Raw genomic sequence first — 23,134 nt, forward strand, 5'->3', positions numbered from 1 at the left:
TTTGAAAGTATTTTGTCTCCTCACTGGTCATTTTGGTGAGGTGCCAACGAGGTTAACTTTAGCTTCTTAACCCTTTACAGGTGAGAGGATTTTTCCTCTGGCCAGGAGGGATTTTAAAGGGGTTTACCCTTCCCTTTATATTTATGACAAGACTGTTGGGTGGATTCCAGTCTGTCCTCCGGGGGTCCTCTGGTTATTTCCACTTGATGCCTTCTTCAGCCGATGGACACTGGATTCTTAGGCTGGCACCTTCCTGATCATTCAGTTATTATCCACACCAAGCATCCATCCACATACATCCTCTATCTCTATTTTAATCACAATTGTTAATACAACAAAAGGGCACGGAGTCTCTGGGTGCTGTTTCTGTTGTTACAGTGTATTGCTTTGAGCCTCTCTGTGTGAATTGCTTTGAGAACAGACTCTGTCTTAGAATGTACTAACGCAATTAGCAGCTTGCAGGTTTTACACATAGAGGGAGAGAAACAGTACCAAAAACCAAGAGACCTCTTAATTAGTAATACCCTGGAATTTAAACTATGGGGAATCAAACTCATTTGTGATTTTAATACAGAACTTCTTTAATATGATCCAACATTATCTTAGAGCTTGGCAGTAGACAATGGATCGTGTGATGTGTCCTGGATGGAAGCTGGAGGCATGTAGGTAAGTATAGCAGTCAGTAGGTTTCCGGTGTAGGGTGGTGTTTATGTGACCATTGCTTATTAGCACAGTAGTGTCCAGGAAATGGACTGCTTGTGTGGATTGGTCTAGGCTGAGGTTGATGGTGGGATGGAAATTGTTGAAATCATGGTGGAATTCCTCAAGGGCTCCTTTTCCATGGGTCCAGATGATGAAGATGTCATCAATGTAGCGCAAGTAGAGTAGGGGTGTTAGGGAACGAGAGCTAAGGAAGTGTTGTTCTAAGTCAGCCATAAAAATGTTAGCATACTGTGGGGCCATGCGGGTACCCAGAGCAGTGCTGCTGACTTGAAGATATATACTGTCCCCAAATGTGAAATAATTGTGGGTGAGGACAAAGTCACAAAGTTCAGCCACCAGGTTAGCCATGACATTATCGGGGATACTGTTCCTGACAGCTTGTAGTCCATCTTTGTGTGGAATGTTGCTGTAGAGGGCTTCTACATCCATAGTGGCCAGGAGGGTGTTTTCTGGAAGATCACCGATGGATTGTAGTTTCCTCAGGAAGTCAGTGATGTCTCGAAGAAAATAACAGAATACCACTAGCTGTCACCTTCAGCCCCCAACTAAAACCTCTCCAGCGCATCATCAAAAATTTACAACCTATCCTGAAAAATGATCCCTCACTCTGTATGGTAACTTCCAACTTATCTGTATGTGTATATATATATATCTTACTATATGTTCCATTCTATGCATCCGATGAAGTGGGCTGTAGCCCACGAAAGCTTATGCTCAGATAAATTTGTTAGTCTCTAAGGTGCCACAAGTACTCCTGTTCTTTTTTTAGTATCATGCTGAACTTTAATTATACAGAGCCCTCTACAGCTTTCCTTGTCTACTGCTGTTGTAAGAAAGAGACAAGATCCATCCATTTGACACTGTTGCATTTGGAGCCGTAGTACTGTTGCAGAATTCCAGCAGGAGTAAAAATGTGGTCTTCCCAGCACTGAATGATCTGAGATACTTAGAGATGAGATAAAGGTTCTATAAAGGTTTTTTAGAATAGTTGGTTAAACTTTAGTTTCTGCCTAGTTTCCTAGAAGAGAGTGGGGTATATTATTACAATATTTAATCATATCAAGAATTGCTGTCTTTTTTTAAAAAAAAGAAAAGGAGTACTTGTGGCACCTTGGAGACTAACAAATTTATTTGAGCATAAGCTTTCGAGGGCTAAAACCCACTGTACTCCTCCTTCTTTTTGCTGATACAGACTAACAGGGCTACCACTCTGAAACCTGTCTTTTTTTAGGTTGGTTCAACATGTTTCTTAGACTCCGGTGTGTGTGAGACAAGACAAGGAGCACCTTCAGAGTGGGAATCATTGATTTTTAATTCTATGGATGTCAGTGAAATCCAAAGATGACAGTAAACTGGGTGGAAGTGTGAAATGCCACTGAAAGCAGGCTTAATGCAAAGGGACCCAGCGAGGTCAGGAACATCCCTTCAGGAAACCACAGGGAGTTTAACTCAGCCAAGAAGCAGCTGCAGGAAAAGTCCCCATGTGACAGCAGGGACGGCTCTGCCATGGGCACTGGCCTCAGAGCGGCCGCCCACTGACTCAGCGCCAGCTCCGCGAACCTGCCGCGCGCGCCCCACGAGCTCAGAGCAGCCCCCGCGGCCCCTCCCGGCGCGCCATTAACAGCCGCCCGACTCGCGTCACGTGACCCCTCGCGCTGCCCCGACCCGTCCCCAGGGTTGGGCAGAGGCTTCTTGTTCGTCACGCCCCGTCCCCCCGCCTTCGGCGACCGCGCTTGGCCCGTCCTGGGCTCCGTAGCGGCCCCGCCTCTGCCTTCGCCTCTCCGTCTGTCCCCTCTCGGGTCCCGTACGCCGCGGCGCTTCCGTTGGTGGATGCAGGATGGTGAGTGAGCACCGGGCCCGTTTCTCCGCCACCGGTAACCAGGGGGCTGCAGCCAGGAGCCCTGGGGACGGGGGGGTGTGGAGGGAGGCTGGGCCCCTTCCCCCGCCGGCCCGGCTTATGCGGAGTCATCGCCCATCCCCCTCTGAGGCCCCTGCCCCGCCGGCCCTGGAGCGAGGGGAGCGGGGCAGGAGTCGGCGGGGCGTGAGGGGGGTTATTTTCCGATTTCGGGAGGCAATTTATTTCGAAGCCGTAACATCCTCTCCCCAGAGCTCTGTCCAGGAGGGGCCGGTCCCCCTCAGGCACAGACCCTCGTCCTGCCCTGCAGGCCACCGAAGGGAGCAGATCCCCGCTGCTACAAGGCACAGGCGAAACAGGGGAGGGTGGGAAGGGCAAAGCTGCCACCCATGTTGGCAGTCTCCCTGCTTACCCGCTACCCCATGAGGAGACTGAAAACATTCCTCTTCTGTAGGCCGGCCTGCCTGGCATTCAGCAAAACGGAGAAAAAACAAACGGGTTGGTCCCGGGTCCTGTCCCCTTTCCCACACCCACAATTGGTTTGTTAATCTTGTGTTTAAATCACAAAAATATCTAATTTTGACATAACATTTTTCATCAGTAGATCTCAAAGTGCTCACATTGTGAGGTGCTGTGTAGCATATTGCCAACACAAAGTGTTTAAAAACCACAAGGACCTTAAAATTCTTGAGATTTTTTTAAAATACAAGTTTGGGTCTTTTAATCCGCTTTTCAGTGTTTGAGCCTTTGGACAACACTTGGGTCACATCTTCAGGTTTTCACAACCACAAGGCCTAGAAACCTGTTTTTTTTTTTGTTTGTTTGTTTTTTTAAATGAGAGCTGAGATGCTCATATTATCACAGGTTTCAGAGTAGCAGCCGTGTTAGTCTGTATCCGCAAAAAGAAAAGGAGTACTTGTGGCACCTTAGAGACTAAGGTGCCACAAGTACTCCTATTCATATTATTACATGACTCTAGTAGCTGGTGCTTCAAGAAAAACACCTAAAATCCCAAGAGCTGACAACAGTGTATTAAGCATACAATATACAATTAAAATACACAACTTTATTGTTTCATTGCCTTAACTGATTAACAAAAGCGAACCTATTTTATAGACTGATTTACTAAAAATGTGAAAAGTCATATAAAAACCTGTGGATTTAATAACATAGTTTGCTCAATGAACATCCATGTCTGCTGGTGAAGGGTAAGATTATGTCATGGATTCTGTGACTTTCAGAGACCTCCGTGATGTTTTCCAACCCCAGGATAGCGGGCTGGAGCTGTTAGCTGCTGTGGAGCCCGACAGCACTGAGCCGCTCCCAGCTGCCATGAGCAGCAGGTGCTAGATCCCTCCCTTTAGCAGTGGGTCTCGGGCTATCATCCCCCCCCCCCCCCCCCCAGCTTGGGCTTCAGTCCTCCCCCAGTCAGCCCCATTTTGTTACTATTATTTTTTAGTAAAAGTCAGGGAAGGTCACAGGCAATTAAAAAAAAAAAAGTCACAGAAACTGGTGACCTCTACCTGAGTTTTACCAAAAATACCAGTGACAAAATCTTAACCTTATTGATAGTACATTCTTTTCAATAGCTTTAATACCAATCCTTGATTTAGTACAGTTGAGTACACTAGCTTTATGTGATTAGTTGTATTATTGACTAACAAGTCTGTAGTTGACAGGCCTTGGAAATAGGGATTACCATCTTCCTGGCATATCTAGTTCAGCTGTGGCCAATACCTTATGCTTCAAAGGAAGGAGATATAACCATTATGCACCAAGCTAGTGCAATGCTGTATCAGTCCAAAACATAGCTGTTGAAGTAATCTTCCCTGCCCTTTGGTCAATCCATATTACTCCACTCTTCAAATTCCTTCACTAACTCTCCTGCTTGAGAAGATTGATTTATTCTAGGATTTACCAGCAGTTTGTTTAACCTTATTAAGATGCATCTAGTTACATATTCTTTTTACAAGAGTCTGAGTCTTTCAAGATTCTTAGTATTCCAGATACAAATAGCTTGCTTGCTTTCATTTGGGTGTCATCTTTGTTTTCCTTTAGGGTCAAAGTCAAAGTGGTGGACATGGTCCTGGGGGTGGCAAGAAGGATGACAAGGTAAATAATGAAACATCAATTGCCCTTTTTTAATAGGGTGAACTGCATGACTACTTCCAAAGTTTTCAGCAATGGGTTTTTAAATAATCTTTTGTGCCTTGTACTCAAAACTGCCTAATATTTGCCCTTTGCTTAAATTTCCTAGCCTCCCCAAATATCACTTTCATATGCATGTTCTAGAAGAACTCACATGGTTTACTCAGAAAATGGCTTGTTCTGTAAGCTGTTTGAGAGGCACTAAATATTACATGGCAGTAATATCTTATTTACAAGCAGTGAAATAAAAATAGCTTTTGGTCACAAAGGAGTTGACTTTCCAAAATCTGCAGGCAGATACCTCATTTGTGAGTACTGAGTCAGCACTTGTGTACATACGTTAGGATCATGGGTGCAAGTGCATTTTTAAAAATCCAATTAATATAGTTCTTTTTTCTTGTGGCTTAGGAAGAAAAATGAGTTCTTCTGAGTTAGAATTCTGTTTATGCAGGCAAACTTATAAATATACAAATTAACAACTGAGTTTAATATATTTGGATGTAGACTAAACTGCAAAGTAAACCAATTGCAAAACCTGACTACTCCTTTATGATGTAAAATAACACTGGGATAAGTCTCCACAGTGCTGTGCTGCTGCAACAGAGCAAGGTGTTCTGTTCTGTGTGTGGAAGCTGTGCACTGTGAAATAGGATGGTTAGTGTAAACACTTTGCCTTGCTGCAACTTACACTCACACCGGTGCAGAGAGCTGTAGTGTGATTCTCTAGTGTAGACGAGGCTTGAGAGTCAACCTCCTCTCTTCCTTAAGCCTCGTTTGCAGAGGCCTAGAAGATTTACAGCTCAGCTTTCAGCCTCCTGGGACATCAGATTCCTAGTTCTCCAAAAATTAGCAAAGTCCTTCATCAGAAAGAGGCAACTCAAGACCTGATATATCTAATGTATAAAGTAAGCAGGAAAAAAAGTTGTTGTTTTTTTAAAGCCTCCCTCTTTATATGTTATACATCATAAAGGAGGAGTAAAGGGCACAAACCCAATATATTTTTGCATTGTAGTTCACTTTCAAATTGAGTTTTTTCAGCTTGGAACTATGGTGGATTTCTGTGGCTCGTTCTTGTGGTAGCTATTCTGATATTTGTTTTGTGCTTGTCTTACTTGGTTTAAAAGGATAAGAAGAAGAAATATGAACCTCCAGTTCCAACTAGAGTGGGGAAAAAGAAGAAGAAAACAAAGGGACCAGATGCAGCCAGCAAACTTCCATTGGGTAAGTATGTTTATTTCTCCTACAATCTCACAAGGCTCTTATATTGTGGGATCTAGGGTTCTGATCATGCAGCAAGCTTCACAAGGGTATATAGTGGTCTGCTCTCACAGGTCTTACTGCAGGATTAAGCCTAAATCTCATGACTAAATTGTAAAACCAAAGGTAACGCTGTAAAGATTCTATTAGAAATAATTTCCCTATTGCTTGGTTAAAGTTATTAGAGATAATCTCAATAATTCTTAATTTTTTCTGAAGACCACTGTATAGGGCACCCAAAAGAAAATTTCTGAAATGAGATCAGAAGTGGGGAAGATAATTTTTAGCTAGAGTAGCATTGGAGTAAGCAAAAGAGTGCCTGACTCTCTCATGCATTTAGGAGCTGGGAGAAGTGATGTTGAGAGTCTCTTCTGTCTGTGTAAATAACAAAAGTAAATTTTGTATTCACCTGAATTATCAGTAAACTGTGAAACATTGACCTTGTGCAGGACCAGTAGGATTTATTCTCTGTAAAAAGCACACATATGTTTGAGTGGGTTTCATATTCTGTCCAGTAGTTGGACAGTGACACAGATAAATGGCAGACAAATGGACAGTAGTATAGCAGTTTTTTTAACTGTTGCAGAGGATCTGAACAGATGAACTAACAAGACATACAGTATTAAATTATGGAATGTTGTGGTGAAGGTGCTTGCTCACAGTCCTTAACAATTATATTTTTGCAATTATATTTGCTCTGTTATGTGAGTGTGTTTGCTGCTGTTGTAATTCTCCCGCCATCCCCAAATGAAACTTGCAGAATGAAACTAAATGAAATCGGGAAGTGGAATGAGGTGGTTCTGGAGGCTGTTTTTTCCAGAGGCCCTTTCTGGATTTGGAAGGTTGTCAAGGGGGAGAACTCTTGTTTTGGCACTTATTCTGTGAAGCTTTAGCTGTGAATAGGACATGTGAATTTGGTTTGTATCTATGGCCTTTTCTGTACTAAGTTTTCAACCATTGGTGTAGCATGCTGGTGCAAGCCCTAGAGCAAACAGGATTTACTCTGATTCCACACAATTTGTTGTAGCTGGAATAAGCTGCACTGGTACAAACTGTGCTTTACTTCTATAACTCATGTGTATACTGTGCTTTGCACAGGTGTGGATATAGCACCAGTTCAAGGAAGACCTGTGAAATTCTCCTGAACTGAGCCTTTTGCTGTGAGATTGTGGCTGGCATTTTTGTTTCCTTTGAAGTTCTCTATCAGGGTGAAGCACTGGGGGTCTGGAAGGAGCATTCAGAATCCGGACTGAATACTTGCCTGAATACTGAGGCAAGACAAGGGAAAAAGGAAACTGTGGTTCCTGATTTGTTTATAAACAGTGGTGAAATTGCTCATTCAGTAATGCTATTCTAGATGACTTTTAGTAAAAGAGGGAGAAGGAGAAAAACATTAAACTCTCTAGAATTGGATCTTCTAGGGTTTGTGGCGTTTAAGATGTATTGCAGCTGATCTACTGAACTTGCTCTGTTTCAAGGCTGTACTTTTTGACTGGCTCATAGCCAGTTGCTTTGTTAGCTTGAAGTGATCTTTTCTTTACTGTGGTTAATTTATTTTTAACACTGTTTTTTGATCGGGGGTGACTTAGTGATTCTTCTGTGAATTTTTCTCCTTTTTCTCTTCTGCTCAATATGCAACAGCAGTCAAAAAAGCTATCAGTGTTAGGAACCATTAAGAAAGGGATAGATAAGAAGACAGAAAATATCATCATGACACTATATAAATCCATGGTACGCTCACACCTTAAATACTGCATGCAGTTCTGGTTGCCCCATCTCAAAAAAGATATATTAAAATTGGAAAAGGTACAGAGAAGGGCAACAGAAATGATTAGGGGTATGAAACAGCTTCTATATGAGAAGAGATTAAAAAGACTGGGACTTTTCAGCTTGGAAAAGAGATGACTAAGTGGGGTATGATAAAGGTCTGTAAAATTGTGAGTGGTGTAGAGAAAGTGAATAAGGAAGTGTTACATACTCCTTCATATAACATAAGAACCAGCTATCACCCAATGAAATTAATAGGCAGCAGGTTTAACACAAACAAAAGGAGCTAATGCTTCACACAACACAAAGTCAACCTGTGGAATACATTGACAGGGGAGGTTGTGAAGGTCAAAACTATAACAGGGTTTAAAAAAGAAATAAGTTCATGGAATCTACTAGCCAAGATGGTCAGGGACGCAACCTCCAGGAGCTGGGAATAGACAATAGGGCATGGATCTCTCGATGATTGCCTGTTCTGTTCATTCCCTTTGAAGCGCCTAGCATTGGCCACTGTCAGAGGACAGGATACTGGGCTAGATGGACCATTGGTCTGACCCTGTATGACTGTTCTTGTGCTCCACTGTCTTTAAAGTGGAGTAAAGTATTGCTTTACTATGTTGCCTGATGGCTGGAAACCCCTTGGGAAATTACATTCATGTTCTAGGCCACTGGAGCCTTTTTGTGGTGAGATATTAGCACAGTAGTGGCTATGGCTGCCAGAGCATGTTCTTAGTCTGCAGTGCCTACCTATGCTTGATACACTCTTACCTTACCTGTTAGATTCTGGAAGTATTGACTCGTCCACTGATGTGCCATTGAAAACCCTGGTAGTGGTTGGGTAGATCTATAGAAACACACACCTAAAGCCATCACCCCAGAGACTGTTGTGGTGGAAGGTAATTATGACATTTGGGAGAAAATCTGGTTAGAAACTTTCATTTAAGTAACTACTATTTTGAAAAGATTTGCTGGTGGATTTCTTAGTTCACAGGCCTTTGGGTAATGATTCAGACTGGCCTGTTAATAAGGATTAGGCCAACAGTTTCTAGCAGTGAATTACTGAATAGCTTATACCATATCTCAATGGGAGTCAGATATACAGTGATTCTACTTCTTTCATTACAGTGACACCTCACACACAATGCAGACTCAAATTGTTGAAATTAGAGAGAATTAAAGATTACCTACTTATGGAGGAAGAATTTATCAGAAATCAGGAACAGATGAAACCTTTGGAAGAAAAGCAAGAGGTAAGTCTTGAGGAAATTATTACACTCTTATTAAAACAGAAATACTACTAACCTAGATCTTTCAAAGTAAAATTTTAAACAATATAAACTAGTTGATGCACAAGACTTGGAAATAAAGTGACTGAAATTTATAAAAAACAGACTAAATATTTAATATTTATTTTAATTGTATTTAATAAAGCATAGAAGGTACAGTCTCCTTACTGAGCGGCTCCCTAGTTGAAGAGCAGAGGATGGAGGAGTTTACTTTCAGAAATATTAGGGACTAGACTAATGGTTTGAGTTTTGGTACAGTTTATTGTAGGTAGGGCACGTGTTTTTGGTTAGTGGGTCTCTGAAGGTGGAACTCCCCAAGGTGGCCAGCCAGCAGAGAAGGGAAGGAATGCGTTAGACATGTACACATTCTTATAGGATAAGCTACAGAGGCATAAAGCAACATGAGATTAAACAAGTGGTTTAGCTTCTTAGCTGCTCCAAAAAGAGAGCTCCTATCCTTCTCTGCTGTGGAAGCTACATTTTCAGGGACCATGGGATCTGTACCGCATCACAAGAAGTAGAAAGAACCTTTTTCTTCAAATAGTTCCCAAAAAAACTGGGTAATGAATTTCCATTTTTCCCTCATGCAGGCAGTAGTTCTTACTTTAATATATATGTTTAAAGCAGTACAATACATGTTTTGCAGAAGCTAATTTTTTGTGTGTGTTTAATTCTTTACTATTGCTTGTTTGTTTTTTGCAGGAAGAGAGATCAAAGGTGGATGACCTGAGAGGAACCCCAATGTCTGTTGGTACCCTGGAGGAGATTATTGATGATAATCACGCTATAGTGTCTACATCAGTGGGATCTGAGCACTATGTCAGTATTCTGTCTTTTGTGGACAAAGATCTTCTAGAACCAGGCTGCTCCGTTTTGCTCAATCATAAGGTAAGTTGTCTCACAATATGAAGATGGAGTGGTGTGCAAGTTCCAGTATCCCTCTGAACTAGCCTTTGTTTTTGGAATCTGTTACAAGGGTACCATAGCTCCAAGGATAAGTGCCAGGGTAGATTTGATTTAAATCACTAGTCAGGAAGACTTGATTTAATCATGGCTTTCTACATAAAAGTGCATTCTTGTTTGTTGTTATAACCGTAACATATTCTTCACAACTCAAAGATGGATGTAGGTTTCATTTTTAGAAGGTACACACTCTGCTTTTTTAAACAGTGATTTATTTTGAAAACTTTTCAGATTAGTTTTACAGCTATATCAGAAAAAGAATGATTGTTTGGGTATTTCATTTACCAAAGGTAATTGAAGCAGATATTTATGAAGTAATTGGGAGGTGAACTATCTCCAATTCACCAGGTTAATCATTAATATTTCGAGGATTTTCTTGCCATGCTGTATTAGGAGGAGAACGTTACCAGACAGACATTTAAATTGTTTTATTTAACTAAAACAACAACGTTAAGTATTCTGGATTTTTTTTCTTCAACAGCAAACATATTATAATTTAACAAAACAAGCATATGTCCCTTGCTGCTCACATTTCTCTCCAGACTTCTTCTCCGGGTCCAGATCTATTCTGTCCCCAACAATCTTCTATTCATTGAACTTTTTGAAACTTTGCACTTTTAGAGAGAGGTAAGGGATTGACTCTGTGTACAAAAATTTGCAGAGGGACAGTAGAGTTGAGGTTTCTCACCTCTATTTATTTTATTTTTTTTAATTTTTATTTAAAATCATGTTTGCTGTTAACAAGCATGTTACCTCTGGAGACACAAATCCGCAGTTTGAGAACTGCGAAACTAAGCATCTCTGGTGATATCTTCTAGACTGAGCACTGAGTCCCATTGGGTAGATAGAGAGATTAACCTAAATAAGGTGTACAGAAGCCTCTGGAACCCCATAAAATTGGGTCCTTAATCCATGAACTATTGGAACTCATTTACAGAACTCTTCTTAAACATTACATAAATATATTGTCTCATACTATAGAATTAGAATTTATAATCCCTATTCCATGATGATATCTTTGAGCTATAATGTATCTTAATTAAAACTATCTTTTTTTCCTCAAAGGAAGCATTTTATCAAAAAAATCTGATTTAAATTAAAAAAAATCATTGATTTTTATCCACCCTGATAAGTGCTTTGTGTGTTTCATGTTGCTGTGTGAATGTGTATACATTTAATCTTGGATTCCTGTGTAGCTTTGTGTTTTATCTTTAGGATCATTCTTCAGTAAACTGCATGCTATTTTACTTATGTTTGGTATTGGTATACCACTTGGACTAGGTTCATGCTGTGATAGGAGTCCTGATGGATGACACAGATCCTTTAGTTACAGTGATGAAAGTGGAGAAGGCCCCTCAGGAGACTTACGCTGATATTGGTGGCCTTGACAACCAGATTCAAGAAATTAAGGTATTCATATTTAGTAATTTATCTAATTAACAGATACTTAAGTTTTCTTTTTATCAGGAAGTTACCTAGATGATGATCCAAAACTTGTGCATGAATTGTCACAATTGCTGTGGAACCCAGACAGCACTGAGTTTTCTGGGATTTTGTACATTTATAATCCTCAGCCTTAGCAGTTTTTTACAATTAGATCAAAAGTGACTGGTTATTTTGAGAGTCCTATTTTGCCTCACTTTAAAGAGACGCGATTTTTAGAAAGTTCTGAGTTCCTACCCTCTGAAATAGGTACCTTTTAAGGGTGACTCAAGATGGGCACCCAAAACACTAGTGAAAATGTTGGCCTTAATAATTGGTAATTAACACATTGAGGAAACCAGATTTCTCTTGTTGAATAATCCTCAGATTATAGAGGCATCCTCTAGTGCTCTGCACACAGGATTAGGAGCCAAGAATTCCTGAATTCTAAATCAAGCTCTGATATTTACTTGCTATGTTGCCTTTGGCTGGACATCCATTCAGCCTTAATGTTTTCATTCCTAAAATGGGGACAGTAATACTCAATTACTTCATGTGACTGTTGTGCGGATTAATTACACCTCTACCCCGATATAGCGCTACCCAATATAACACAAATTTGGATATAACGCGGTAAAGCAGTGCTCCGGGGGGCCGGGGCTGCGCGCTCCGGTGGATCAAAGCAAGTTCGATATAATGTGGTTTCACCTATAACGCAGTAAGATTTTTCTTTTGGCTCCCGAGGACAGCGTTATATTGGGGTAGAGGTGTAGTTAATATTTGTAAAATGCTTTAATTCTTGTTCTTATGCTATAGGAGTCTGTGGAGCTTCCTCTCACCCATCCTGAGTATTATGAAGAGATGGGTATAAAGCCACCCAAAGGAGTAATTCTGTATGGCCCACCTGGCACAGGTATCCTACATAACAGTAACTTTAAGTATGCTCAGTTAATCCCATTTAAGGTATTCGGTGCAGATCCACAAAGGTACTTAAGCACCTAAGTCCCAATTCTGGCTCCACTGCAATTCACAAAGCTCTTGCCACACCCCATAGCTGCTGGATGAGGTTAGGGCCTGAGTTTTCAAGGTAAAAGTTCCCTCAGCGCTTGAGTTTTTTTCCTCTGGGCATGCACAATACTGCCTCCCTGTAGGCATTCTGAAGCTTATCTCCCACATAAGCCCTAGAGCAGTTCACAAACTGGGAGAAGATAGGTGTTCATCTGCCTAAGTCACATGTGTAGCTAGCCCATTCTGGCAGGCATGTTCGGAGTCTTCCCGGAGGAGGAAGTGGTTCCCACCTTATAACTTTAGCCCAGTGGTTAGAGCACTTTCTTGGGGTGTCAGAGACCCAGGTTCAATTCCCCCCTCTGCTGAAGAAAGGATTTGAACAGGGGTCTCCCACCTCTCAGAAGAGTGCTCCAATCACTGAGCTATGGGATATTCTGAAGTGGGGCTTCCTCAGTTTCTCTGGTTGAAGCTGTTCCACTGTGAAGAAATACTTGAGTCATTGGAGCATGGGGACTGGACCCTGGGTCTCCCATCTCCCAGATGGATGCCTTAACCCTGGGGTTACAGGGTCATTCTCAATCTGTTTCTCGCTGGCCCAACGACTGATCCACTGTTAATAAATACTTAAATAGTCACTGACTCTGCATTGCAGTGGTTACAACACTCATCTGGGATGTGGGAGGCTCAGGGTATGGTAACTTTGCACCTGCATGTTCTGCAAGAAATGCCTTAAGCACCTAAGCCATTTGACTCAAAGAGGCAGGTCTTCTTTCATGGATCACTAAGCAGAGGTAGGTGCCTGTCTCCAGGATCCGCCCATCATTGTTTGGCTTAGGTGAGGAGCTGCCTAGTATGTTGGCTTTTGTGGATCACGTTCTAAGGCACCTAACCCTCCCCATTCATTGTATAGGAAGCCTGTGTGCCTAACTCAATCATTGTGCATTGCAGTGTTGTTTCATGATTTTTCTAGGTACCTAAAAGTTCAGCGCTGTGATGCTCAGCGTTGCAATGTCTTAGGCGTTGTTGTAATTTTAATATAATTAGACTTAGTATATCAGCACTGTTCTGTATTTCATGAGTATTTTTTCTTAAAGTTAATAATTGTTACTGCAAACTTACTGCAGTCTTTCTTTACAACTGATAATAGGTAAAACCTTACTAGCCAAGGCAGTGGCAAACCAGACCTCAGCAACCTTTCTGAGAGTTGTTGGCTCCGAGCTTATACAGAAGTACCTAGGTGATGGTCCAAAACTTGTGCGTGAATTGTTCCGTGTAGCTGAGGAGCATGCTCCGTCAATCGTCTTTATTGATGAAATAGATGCCATTGGTACAAAAAGGTAGTGTATTACATTTAAGCTTCCACACTGAATATAATAATTTTGTCAAGAACAATAGGGAAGTTATCTGAAACATTTCCTTTTGTGTGAGTTTGTGTTGAATTTTTCCTTTCATCATTGCCATTTTGATAGATTAGATGATTTTTAATGTAAACAACACTTCCATTTGTTGACTAGTAAAATTTGAAGCAGTTACTACAAAACTCAAGATTTATCTCAAAACATTTTTTGTAAAAAGTTATGCCAAAAGTTAGCTGCTATAGCTACAGTAATGATGGATTGCTTTAGGCAGAAAGAGATGGCTTGTGTAACAAATAAGCTGAGTATGACATTTGATTACTTTAAATTATTTTTCTATTGTGTTGTTATTTTATATATATCTGTAGATGCTCGTCTATACATTCTGCTATGTAGGTATGCAGGACTGTCGGAAAGTTTAAAATTAATTGTTTGGGTGTATCATGGTAAAAATCCATGCTCAATAACTTTCCATAACTTTTATAGCATTTTTAATTGTTAAACTGTCCACAGCAGAAGTTAATTTGATCCATGTGATTAAGCCATTATGTCACACTGAACTAATGTCAGCTTGCATCCAGGCTGTGCTGTTTTAAAGATGCAGCAAGGTTTAATTGGGACTGACGCACTTCACAGCTTAAGGTGTCCTTAAAGCAGCCCATTATCACCCTAAAAATCAAAGTGTTGGAAATAGCAGTATATATTTGCACATTTTGGGATGTCTGGAGGTGCCATTTTCATACTTCAGTTTTTTAAAAAACCGCAAAACTGTTGCAGTAAAACATGCTGCGGGTCTGACTTGAATCAGCACAGGCAAAGAGCTTGTTAGAGGGATGCTGTCAAGTCCTAGCAGCTGGAAGCTAAAGTCAGCAAAGGTCCAGTTGGAAGAGACACACATTTTTAACATTGAGGGTAATTAATCATTGGAATAGCTTACCGAGGAATTCATCACTCTGCGTCTTTACATCAAGATTGGATGTGTTTCTAAACTGTATGTTCTAATTTTTTATTATGGTACTGCCTAGGGACCAATCAAGCATCAGGCCCCTTTGTGCTAGTCCCAGTCTCTGCCCTGAAAAGCTTATAGTGTAAATAGACAAGACTGAAAAATGGGTAAGGGAAAGGGGCATTATATACCAGCAGAATGATTGTTTGTAAATGTCATGTTAGTTCTTAGATTTTTTTTTAAAAAAGGGGGGGGGGGGGTAGGGAGTTGGATAAATGTAGGCTCTGGTTCAACCCAAAATTATTGGACTAGATGCAGGAATCATGTGAAATTGTGGCCTTTTCTATGCAAAGGTGATTGTAATATTTTCTGACCATAAAATCTGTGCATATATGAAAAACTGGAAATGGATTAATTTAAATAATCAGTTTCTGAGAACACACCCTTCTAAATAGTATGTTTAGAATTTGTTTTAAATTCCTGTTTAAAAAATTGAGGATTTTTCTGCTTCCTTATTTATAAGGACCTTTTCATTAAGGGACGAACTAACTATTCACACTGGTGCACAAAGTAAACACTGGAAAAATACAATAATATTTGCTCATCTTTCAGTTCAGTGTTACTTGTAACTGCAGAAGATCCAACATTTTCAATCAGAAATATGACTTTAAAGTTGGTTGTCCCTTTTTAAGGCTGTTCTCTGTCTTCTGCTTACCTTATTGGACCCAGGTGGTATATAAACTGAGCTATTGTGAAAGCTTTTGTATTTTAGGGCATATTTACATTCCTATATAACCTGGGTGTTTTAAGCTCTGAAGAAAAAAGCTGTTTATAATCATTGGTAGCTTGTCAGAGCATTTATTTCTGATATGCTGATCATTTTCTTATTGGTAAAGAAAAGTGTCTTTTGTACAGGATTTAATTTGGTTTGCTTATATTTCTTTCTCTTGGCCTTCCTCAAAGATATGACTCAAATTCTGGTGGTGAAAGAGAGATCCAGCGTACGATGCTGGAGTTGCTGAACCAGTTAGATGGGTTTGATTCCCGTGGGGATGTGAAAGTTATCATGGCCACAAACAGAATAGAAACACTGGATCCAGCCTTAATCAGGCCAGGTAAGAGACTTTTTATTATGCATTTTCTCCAAAAAGCTTCTTGTACCAGGTACTGAATTTCATTTCTGCCTTTCTTTGTAGAACGTTGTTTGAGACTCTCCATAATCATTTTATGGCTTAGAAGAAATATTGATTTAGGAGTAGAAAAAGTCAGTCCTCCGGAACAGGATGTAAAATATGAATCATGATGTATGTGCATGGAGAAAAAGGATAGCTTTCAGTTACAGGAGAAATTGCATTATGTATAGTTACTCCCAAGGAAGAATATGAAAATTATTTTACATAGAATCATAGAATATCAGGGTTGGAAGGGACCCCAGAAGGTCATCTAGTCCAACCCCCTGCTCAAAGCAGGACCAATTCCTAGTTAAATAATCCCAGCCAGGGCTTTGTCAAGCCTGACCTTAAAAACCTCTAAGGAAGGAGATTCTACCACCTCCCTAGGTAACGCATTCCAGTGTTTCACCACCCTCTTAGTGAAAAAGTTTTTCCTAATATCCAATCTAAACCTCCCCCACTGCAACTTGAGACCATTACTCCTCGTTCTGTCATCTGCTACCATTGAGAACAGTCTAGAGCCATCCTCTTTGGAACCCCCTTTCAGGTAGTTGAAAGCAGCTATCAAATCCCCCCTCATTCTTCTCTTCTGCAGGCTAAACAATCCCAGCTCCCTCAGCCTCTCCTCATAACTCATGTGTTCCAGTCCCCTAATCATTTTTGTTGCCCTTCGCTGGACTCTCTCCAATTTATCCACATCCTTCTTGAAGTGTGGGGCCCAAAACTGGACACAGTACTCCAGATGAGGCCTCACCAATGTCGAATAGAGGGGAACGATCACGTCCCTCGATCTGCTCGCTATGCCCCTACTTATACATCCCAAAATGCCATTGGCCTTCTTGGCAACAAGGGCACACTGCTGACTCATATCCAGCTTCTCGTCCACTGTCACCCCTAGGTCCTTTTCCGCAGAACTGCTGCCTAGCCATTCGGTCCCTAGTCTGTAGCTGTGCATTGGGTTCTTCCGTCCTAAGTGCAGGACCCTGCACTTATCCTTATTGAACCTCATCAGATTCCTTTTGGCCCAATCTTCCAATTGGTCTAGGTCCTTCTGTATCCTATCCCTCCCCTCCAGCGTATCTACCACTCCTCCCAGTTTAGTATCATCCGCAAATTTGCTGAGAGTGCAATCCACACCATCCTCCAGATCATTTATGAAGATATTGAATAAAACCGGCCCCAGGACCGACCCTTGGGGCACTCCACTTGATACTGGCTGCCAACTAGACATGGAGCCATTGATCACTACCCGTTGAGCCCGACAATCTAGCCAGCTTTCTACCCACCTTATAGTGCATTCATCCAGCCCATACTTCCTTAACTTGCTGACAAACATGAACATGTATCATGCTGTTGCTTAGGTATTTTATATGTCCACCTTTACCTGAGTATCTCATCATTTGTTAATGTATTTATCCTTAAAACACCCCTGTGAGGTAGAGAAGTGATATCCCTGTTTCACAGATGGGGAGCTGAGGCAGAATGACTAAGGGCTAGATTCACAAAAGGACTTAGGTGCTTAACTTCCACTTCAGGTACCTAAATCCACAAATCAGGTCACAGTGGGATTAACAAAAGCCCTGCTCAGCTGCCCCAAAATGCTGTAGGCACCTAAGTTTTCACAGTAAAAGTTCCCTACATGCCTATATTTCTGCGTGTACTCCTGTGCAATGCAGCAGCCTTCCTCTAGACATCCAGATGCCTAAGCCCCCAGAACAATGTATAAAATAGAGGAAGAAAGGTGTTCCTCCGCCTTACTCGCCTGTGGGGCCTGATTTAGTGAGCGGCTCAGAGCTCACCTACCAGATCAGGGTCCCATAGGTGAGCTCACCCAAAATACTAGGAAATTGCTGTGGCGGGGAAGACCTCCCTTTTAGCCCAGGGGCTAGGCTTCTCATTCAGGAGACCCCCTCGCCCCCAAGTTCAAGTTGCACCTCCACATAAGTGTGAAGGGATTCAAACAGGGCTCTGCTACCACTAGGTTATGGAATAGTCTCTGCGGCTCCCTCAGTCTCACCTGTTGAGGTTGTTCCACCATGAATAAATGAGTATCACTAAGCTGGAGCGAGCAAGCATAAGAATGACTCTCTGGTGTGGTGCTTAGGGCACTCATTTGGGCCATGGGAGACCCAGGATACAGTCCCCCCTGCTCCAATGACTTTTTAAAAAATTATTTATCCACAGTGCAACAGCTTCAGTAGGAGAGAATAAGGGAGGCCCGCATTAGATTATCTCATAGTCCAATGGTTGGGCACTCACCTGAGAGGTGGCAGATCCCTGTTTGAATCCTTTCTTCCCCTCAGGCAAAGTGGGGACTTGAACCAGGGATCTTCCACATCCCATGTGAGTACCCTAACCCCTGGTCTAAAAGTTATAAGAGAGGTCCTGGCACCCCCACCTCTTTGCAAAATGGCATAGGCACCCACTGCTAAGAGAAGATTTGCACTGAGAGTCTCAAGCAGTGGGAGGTGCCTCCCTGCAGCCCAGACTTAGGTGCAGAACTCTGAGAGGGGTGGGGATGAGGACGTACCACTTGCCTTGGCATCACCCATTGATGAGGAGCAGCCTAGCATGCTGGCTTTTGTGAATCCCCTTCTAAGGCACCTATCTCAGACTTTGAGAATCCCAGTGATTTTCTAGGTGCTGAAAAGGTAGGTGTGATGATGCTTCACCTAACCACACCTAAATTCCTTTGTAAATCTAGCCCACGTTCATGCAGTATGCCCTTGGTAGGGATGTCTGTCCTAATCGCTATCCTTCCTCTTAGTCCAGAAGCACATTTTCCATTCAGCTATTGAAAAATAGAACACCAGTATTAAATACTAGTACCATAATTTCTGGGCTGATTTTATTTTTTTCTCTGAGTATAAACCTGGCACCTACCATTCTGTCTGCTCTGGAGTATGCTGCTTTATAATAAAGGTAAAACTATCCAAGCACTTAATTCAGTGCAAACACAATGTGTAGTGATTTGTTTTTGATAACTTGTATTTAATTCACAGATAAAGTTAGTGAACTTTAAGGTTACTAGAATACTTGTATACAAAGGAGCTCCACAGTCTGAAAAATAAAAGTCTAAGCATTTAAAAGCTTTAAGCCTCACTCATGTTAACAGGTGCCTGTTTTCAATAGGAAAGGGTGAGTGCCAGGATGTTCTCTGTGACAAGTTTTTACTTACTGAATTTGCTTTCCTTCCTTTGCGAGGACGTGGCAACCTTCAGGGTATGATGCAGGAGTGTCCTGTTTGGTTAGAATTTAATAATAGGGAATGGAGAAGATTGGGCTGGATGATGATGTTTCTTTTTAAAGATCTATAGGATTCAGTCCTTATTTGGGTTTCTTGTCTTGAAAAATAATATTAAAAATCTGATGTAAAAGCTGAGCAGCAACAGAACTTGAGCTGGGCACAGATAATATATTGTAAAGTTGTAAAAGCAGCCAACAAGAGATTCGGGAAGTAAGAAGGAAACTTCCCCACATTTGCCTACTGTGAGGTTCTTACACTTTCCACTGAAGCTGTTCACTATTTGAGACAAGATAATGGACTAGATGGACTTTCCTCTGATCCAGTTTGTCAATTCTTATGTTCCTCTATTTAAATATGATTATTTAGTAATAGTTCTCTGTCATTTAAACAGTCTGGGGCAGTGACTGTCTATTTTGTCTTGCACACAGACCCTACAGTGCAGCACTGCATAAACATTAATCAAATGGTCACAGCTTGCTCATATTCTCATGAGCATGGAGCCTCACCTACCTTCTGACCTCAGTTTTTCTTCCAGAATATGGTTGTGGAAACAGTGACAGCTCATTCTGTACTACTTCAAGGGACAGAGCACTTCAAACTCCACTGCTTTCAATCCAGAATCACTTAAATGTCTTTCCTACACACAGGGCGTATTGATAGGAAAATTGAGTTCCCCTTACCAGATGAAAAGACCAAGAAGCGCATCTTTCAGATCCACACAAGCAGGATGACTTTGGCAGATGATGTTACTTTAGATGAGCTCATTATGGCTAAAGATGATCTGTCTGGCGCAGATATTAAGGTAAGGTGCATGAATGCTGCTCAGAGCAGTACAGTAAGGGGGCAGGGAGCAGGGGGGGTTGCATAAGGGGCAGGGAGTTCCAGGGGACAGGGAGTGGTTGGATGGGGCGGAGGGCAGTTGGGATGGATAGGTGTGGAAGTCCTGCGGGGGCTGTCAGGGCACGGGGAATGGGGGCGTTCGATTGGTCAGGAGTTCTGAGGGGGTCAGACGGGGGGTAGGAGCCAGGCTGTTTGGGGAGGCACAGTCTTCCCTACCCAGCCCTCCATACATTTTTGCACCCTGCCCTAGTGCCATAAAAACCTCTTCATTTTGTGTAGGTGGGTACCAAAACTCTACTTGCCACACCATTTCTAATGGCCGAGCAGCATGTTTTTCTAAATGCTGAAAATGCAAGTGTTAGCAGTGGTTGAGTAGAAATTAAAGTCTAAGGGGCTAGATTCACAAAGGGACTTAGTTCCCTAAATCCCAGGATCAGACCCTACTGGATTCACAAAACCCCTGCGCAGTTGCTGCTGCACCTATCGGTGCCTGGGTTTCTGTCTGTGCGTATGCACAGTGCAGCCTCATCCCCGGTGGGATGTATTAACGGTGGGGAAATAGATGAACTGGGTTGGGTCGCCTTAGGCAAGCTCTCACACAGCTTGCTGGGCGACCATCCCTCATAACTTTTAGCCCAAAGGATATTTTGATGTGAGGCGACACAGAAGAAGCCCATTGAAGCTGTTCCAGTATAGATAAATGAGTCATTGGACCAGTCCCCTTCCTTCACTGATTATTTTTAGATAATTTATCCACAGTGGAACAACTTCAAAAGGAGAGCGCCCCACATCAGACTTCTTGTAGCTCAGTGGTTAGGGCACTCTTCAGCTCTCCTCTTCCCCCTCAGGCAGAGGGGGGAACTGGAAGCAGTGTGTCTCACATTATGGGTAAGTACCCTAACCACTGGGCTGAAAGTTTTCATGGAGTGCCTCCTCTTGCAAAATCATTGGAGGCACTGAACTCCATGAGGGTAGGGAAGCTTAGTACATAGCCAATGGGAGATGCTAAGGCGGGTGGTATGCTGCCTTTTGTGAATCCCCATTCGTTGTATAGGGAGCTTAACTCTGGCTTTGCGAATCCCAGTGATTTTTTTTAGGTGCCTAAAAGTTAGGCATGATTACAAAGTTCCTCTGTGAATCTAACCCAATATTTCTTGCCCTATCTGGAGGAGGCACTGTCTTGGCTAGTAGGCCTTAGCTACAATGCAGCTCTCATCCAAAGCTTTTGAAGCAAGTCCCCATTACAGGCTCTGTGAAGCTACAGGGTACTGTCACCAAGTTGTAGATGAGAAAAATTTTAGATGGAAATAATGTAACTTGTCTAGTCTAAAGCCATACAGCAGGTCACTAGCAGACTTGAGACTAGGAGTTCTGGCTCCTTGCAATTTCACCTCTAGAGCCCCATCTTAAAATTCCACTTAGCTGAAAAGTGATCACACACTGGCAGCCTCAATTTACTAGATTGTTGAAGATCAAAGAGGTACAGTTATGGATTGTGCAAATGTTAGCTGTTCCTTGGAAAAAGTGTTATATTGTAAAGGTTGATTTCCTGTTGGCATGCAAGCACTGCTTGGATTGGAAACAGAACTATTTGTTCAATACAGGTGTAGAAAGAACTTGATTTCCAGTCTTATTAGCTTCATAACTTAATATAGAAAGTAGTGATTAGCATGGTTTTGCTACTCTTTGCACTAGCATCTAGAAAATTATATTTGAAAACTGTGTGTCACAGTAATGCATGTGTGGTTTGAATTAGTTGTCTATAACTAGCAATTACTATCAGCTTTTCTTTTGGGTAGGCAATTTGCACAGAAGCTGGTTTGATGGCTTTGAGAGAACGCAGAATGAAAGTAACTAATGAAGACTTCAAAAAATCAAAAGAGAATGTTCTCTATAAGAAACAAGAAGGCACCCCAGAGGGGCTTTATCTTTAGATTAACTATGTCCACACAGGGACTCTTCTCACTTCCAAAATACATGAAATGGCAACACATGTTTCAAAGGCCTCTCCAAGCATGATGGGTGGACTGTGTTTAGTTGTAAGTCAATAAAATACTTATTTCTAAATAAAACATTTGTTTCAGAATGATTTTTTTTTTAATTGAATGTCTTTGTCAGCACTTCAAATGTGTATTAAATTGCCTAGTTACCTATTAGTGGTTTGAACTTTTTCATCGAGCTACTGGCTTCATGACTTGCTTCAGAAAATAAGACCTTCAATCTCGTATAAAACTACTGTGAGCAACTTATTATAAAATTTCTCTTGTACTCTGAATTGGATTTGCCAGTTATATAGTACCTCTGTCTGTACATCCTAAATAAATCTCCTATACTTTGTATTAATCTTGTAGTAAATCTAGTTTACCATCCTTACTGGACTAGGTATTTCAATATAAATAGTAGCCAGGAAGTTATAGAAATGGTTAGTTCAATCTTTTTTTTAAATGAACTCTTATCTTATTATCTGACACTGTTTATTAGAATCACAACTGACAAACTTTTCATTAAGGACACCTTAGGAAAAAGTCTCTAGGTTATGTCAGTTAAAACAGCCTTTTGAAAAGGTCACATTCATAAAATTAGTCTATTAGTAACACTCTTATGTTTCAAAAGCTGGTGTTACTGAGCTGGCTCAGGCTACAGTAACATAACTGTTGCTTTCCCAGACATCCAAGTGGTGTATTTTCAGTTTGAGATCTTGTAAAGTCAAGACTTATGGATTTCAGCATATATAGAAGATTCTGCCTTTAAGATGACTACATTTTATAAATCCTGACATCTGCTGAACAGTTGTGACTTCTGAAGTTTTGCCATGTGAGTGCTTTGAACAAGTTGGTAATCTCCCACCCCTATGAGAACAAACAAAGAAAACTGCTTAGATTACTGTTTTATTTCCACTTTGTTTTGGTCACAAAGAATCTCTCATCACTTACTTCAAATTGTTCTACTCAACCTGAGTGCAATGCAATATTTATAATATCCTGATTATCTGGATATTGCTACATTCCATAAGCATTTTAGTATACTAAATTCTGCATATATTTTTCCCAAAAGTATTGAGCTTCCTACTATGTAGCCACAAAAAAACCTAGAAAGAGAGCTGGGGACTCTGTATTTCTGCAATCACATTCTGATCATTCTTACA

At 41.4% G+C, this 23,134-nt stretch overlaps 1 protein-coding gene across 1 annotated transcript; it reads left to right on the plus strand.

The window, feature by feature from the left end:
* The first annotated feature begins 2,409 nt into the window (after positions 1-2,409).
* PSMC1 (proteasome 26S subunit, ATPase 1) lies at positions 2,410-22,061 on the plus strand. Its single transcript, XM_073349408.1, has 11 exons — positions 2,410-2,563; positions 4,637-4,690; positions 5,851-5,947; positions 8,876-9,000; positions 9,739-9,924; positions 11,281-11,409; positions 12,238-12,334; positions 13,577-13,766; positions 15,694-15,845; positions 19,797-19,951; positions 21,789-22,061. Exons 1-11 carry the CDS (start codon positions 2,561-2,563, stop codon positions 21,921-21,923), a joined length of 1,323 nt encoding a protein of 440 aa, XP_073205509.1. The 5' UTR covers positions 2,410-2,560; the 3' UTR covers positions 21,924-22,061.
* Positions 22,062-23,134: the final 1,073 nt, after the last annotated feature.

Source organism: Lepidochelys kempii, chromosome 6 (genome assembly GCF_965140265.1).
Source record: "Lepidochelys kempii isolate rLepKem1 chromosome 6, rLepKem1.hap2, whole genome shotgun sequence".
NCBI lineage: Eukaryota > Metazoa > Chordata > Testudines > Cheloniidae > Lepidochelys > Lepidochelys kempii.

What these genes read in the sequence shown, in the direction of transcription:
- PSMC1 (XM_073349408.1), top strand. An exon ending in GTATGGCCCACCTGGCACAG is followed by an intron (nt 12,335 to 13,576) that starts GTATCCTACATA and finishes AACTGATAATAG; the next exon opens with GTAAAACCTTACTAGCCAAG. An exon ending in GATGCCATTGGTACAAAAAG is followed by an intron (nt 13,767 to 15,693) that starts GTAGTGTATTAC and finishes CCTTCCTCAAAG; the next exon opens with ATATGACTCAAATTCTGGTG.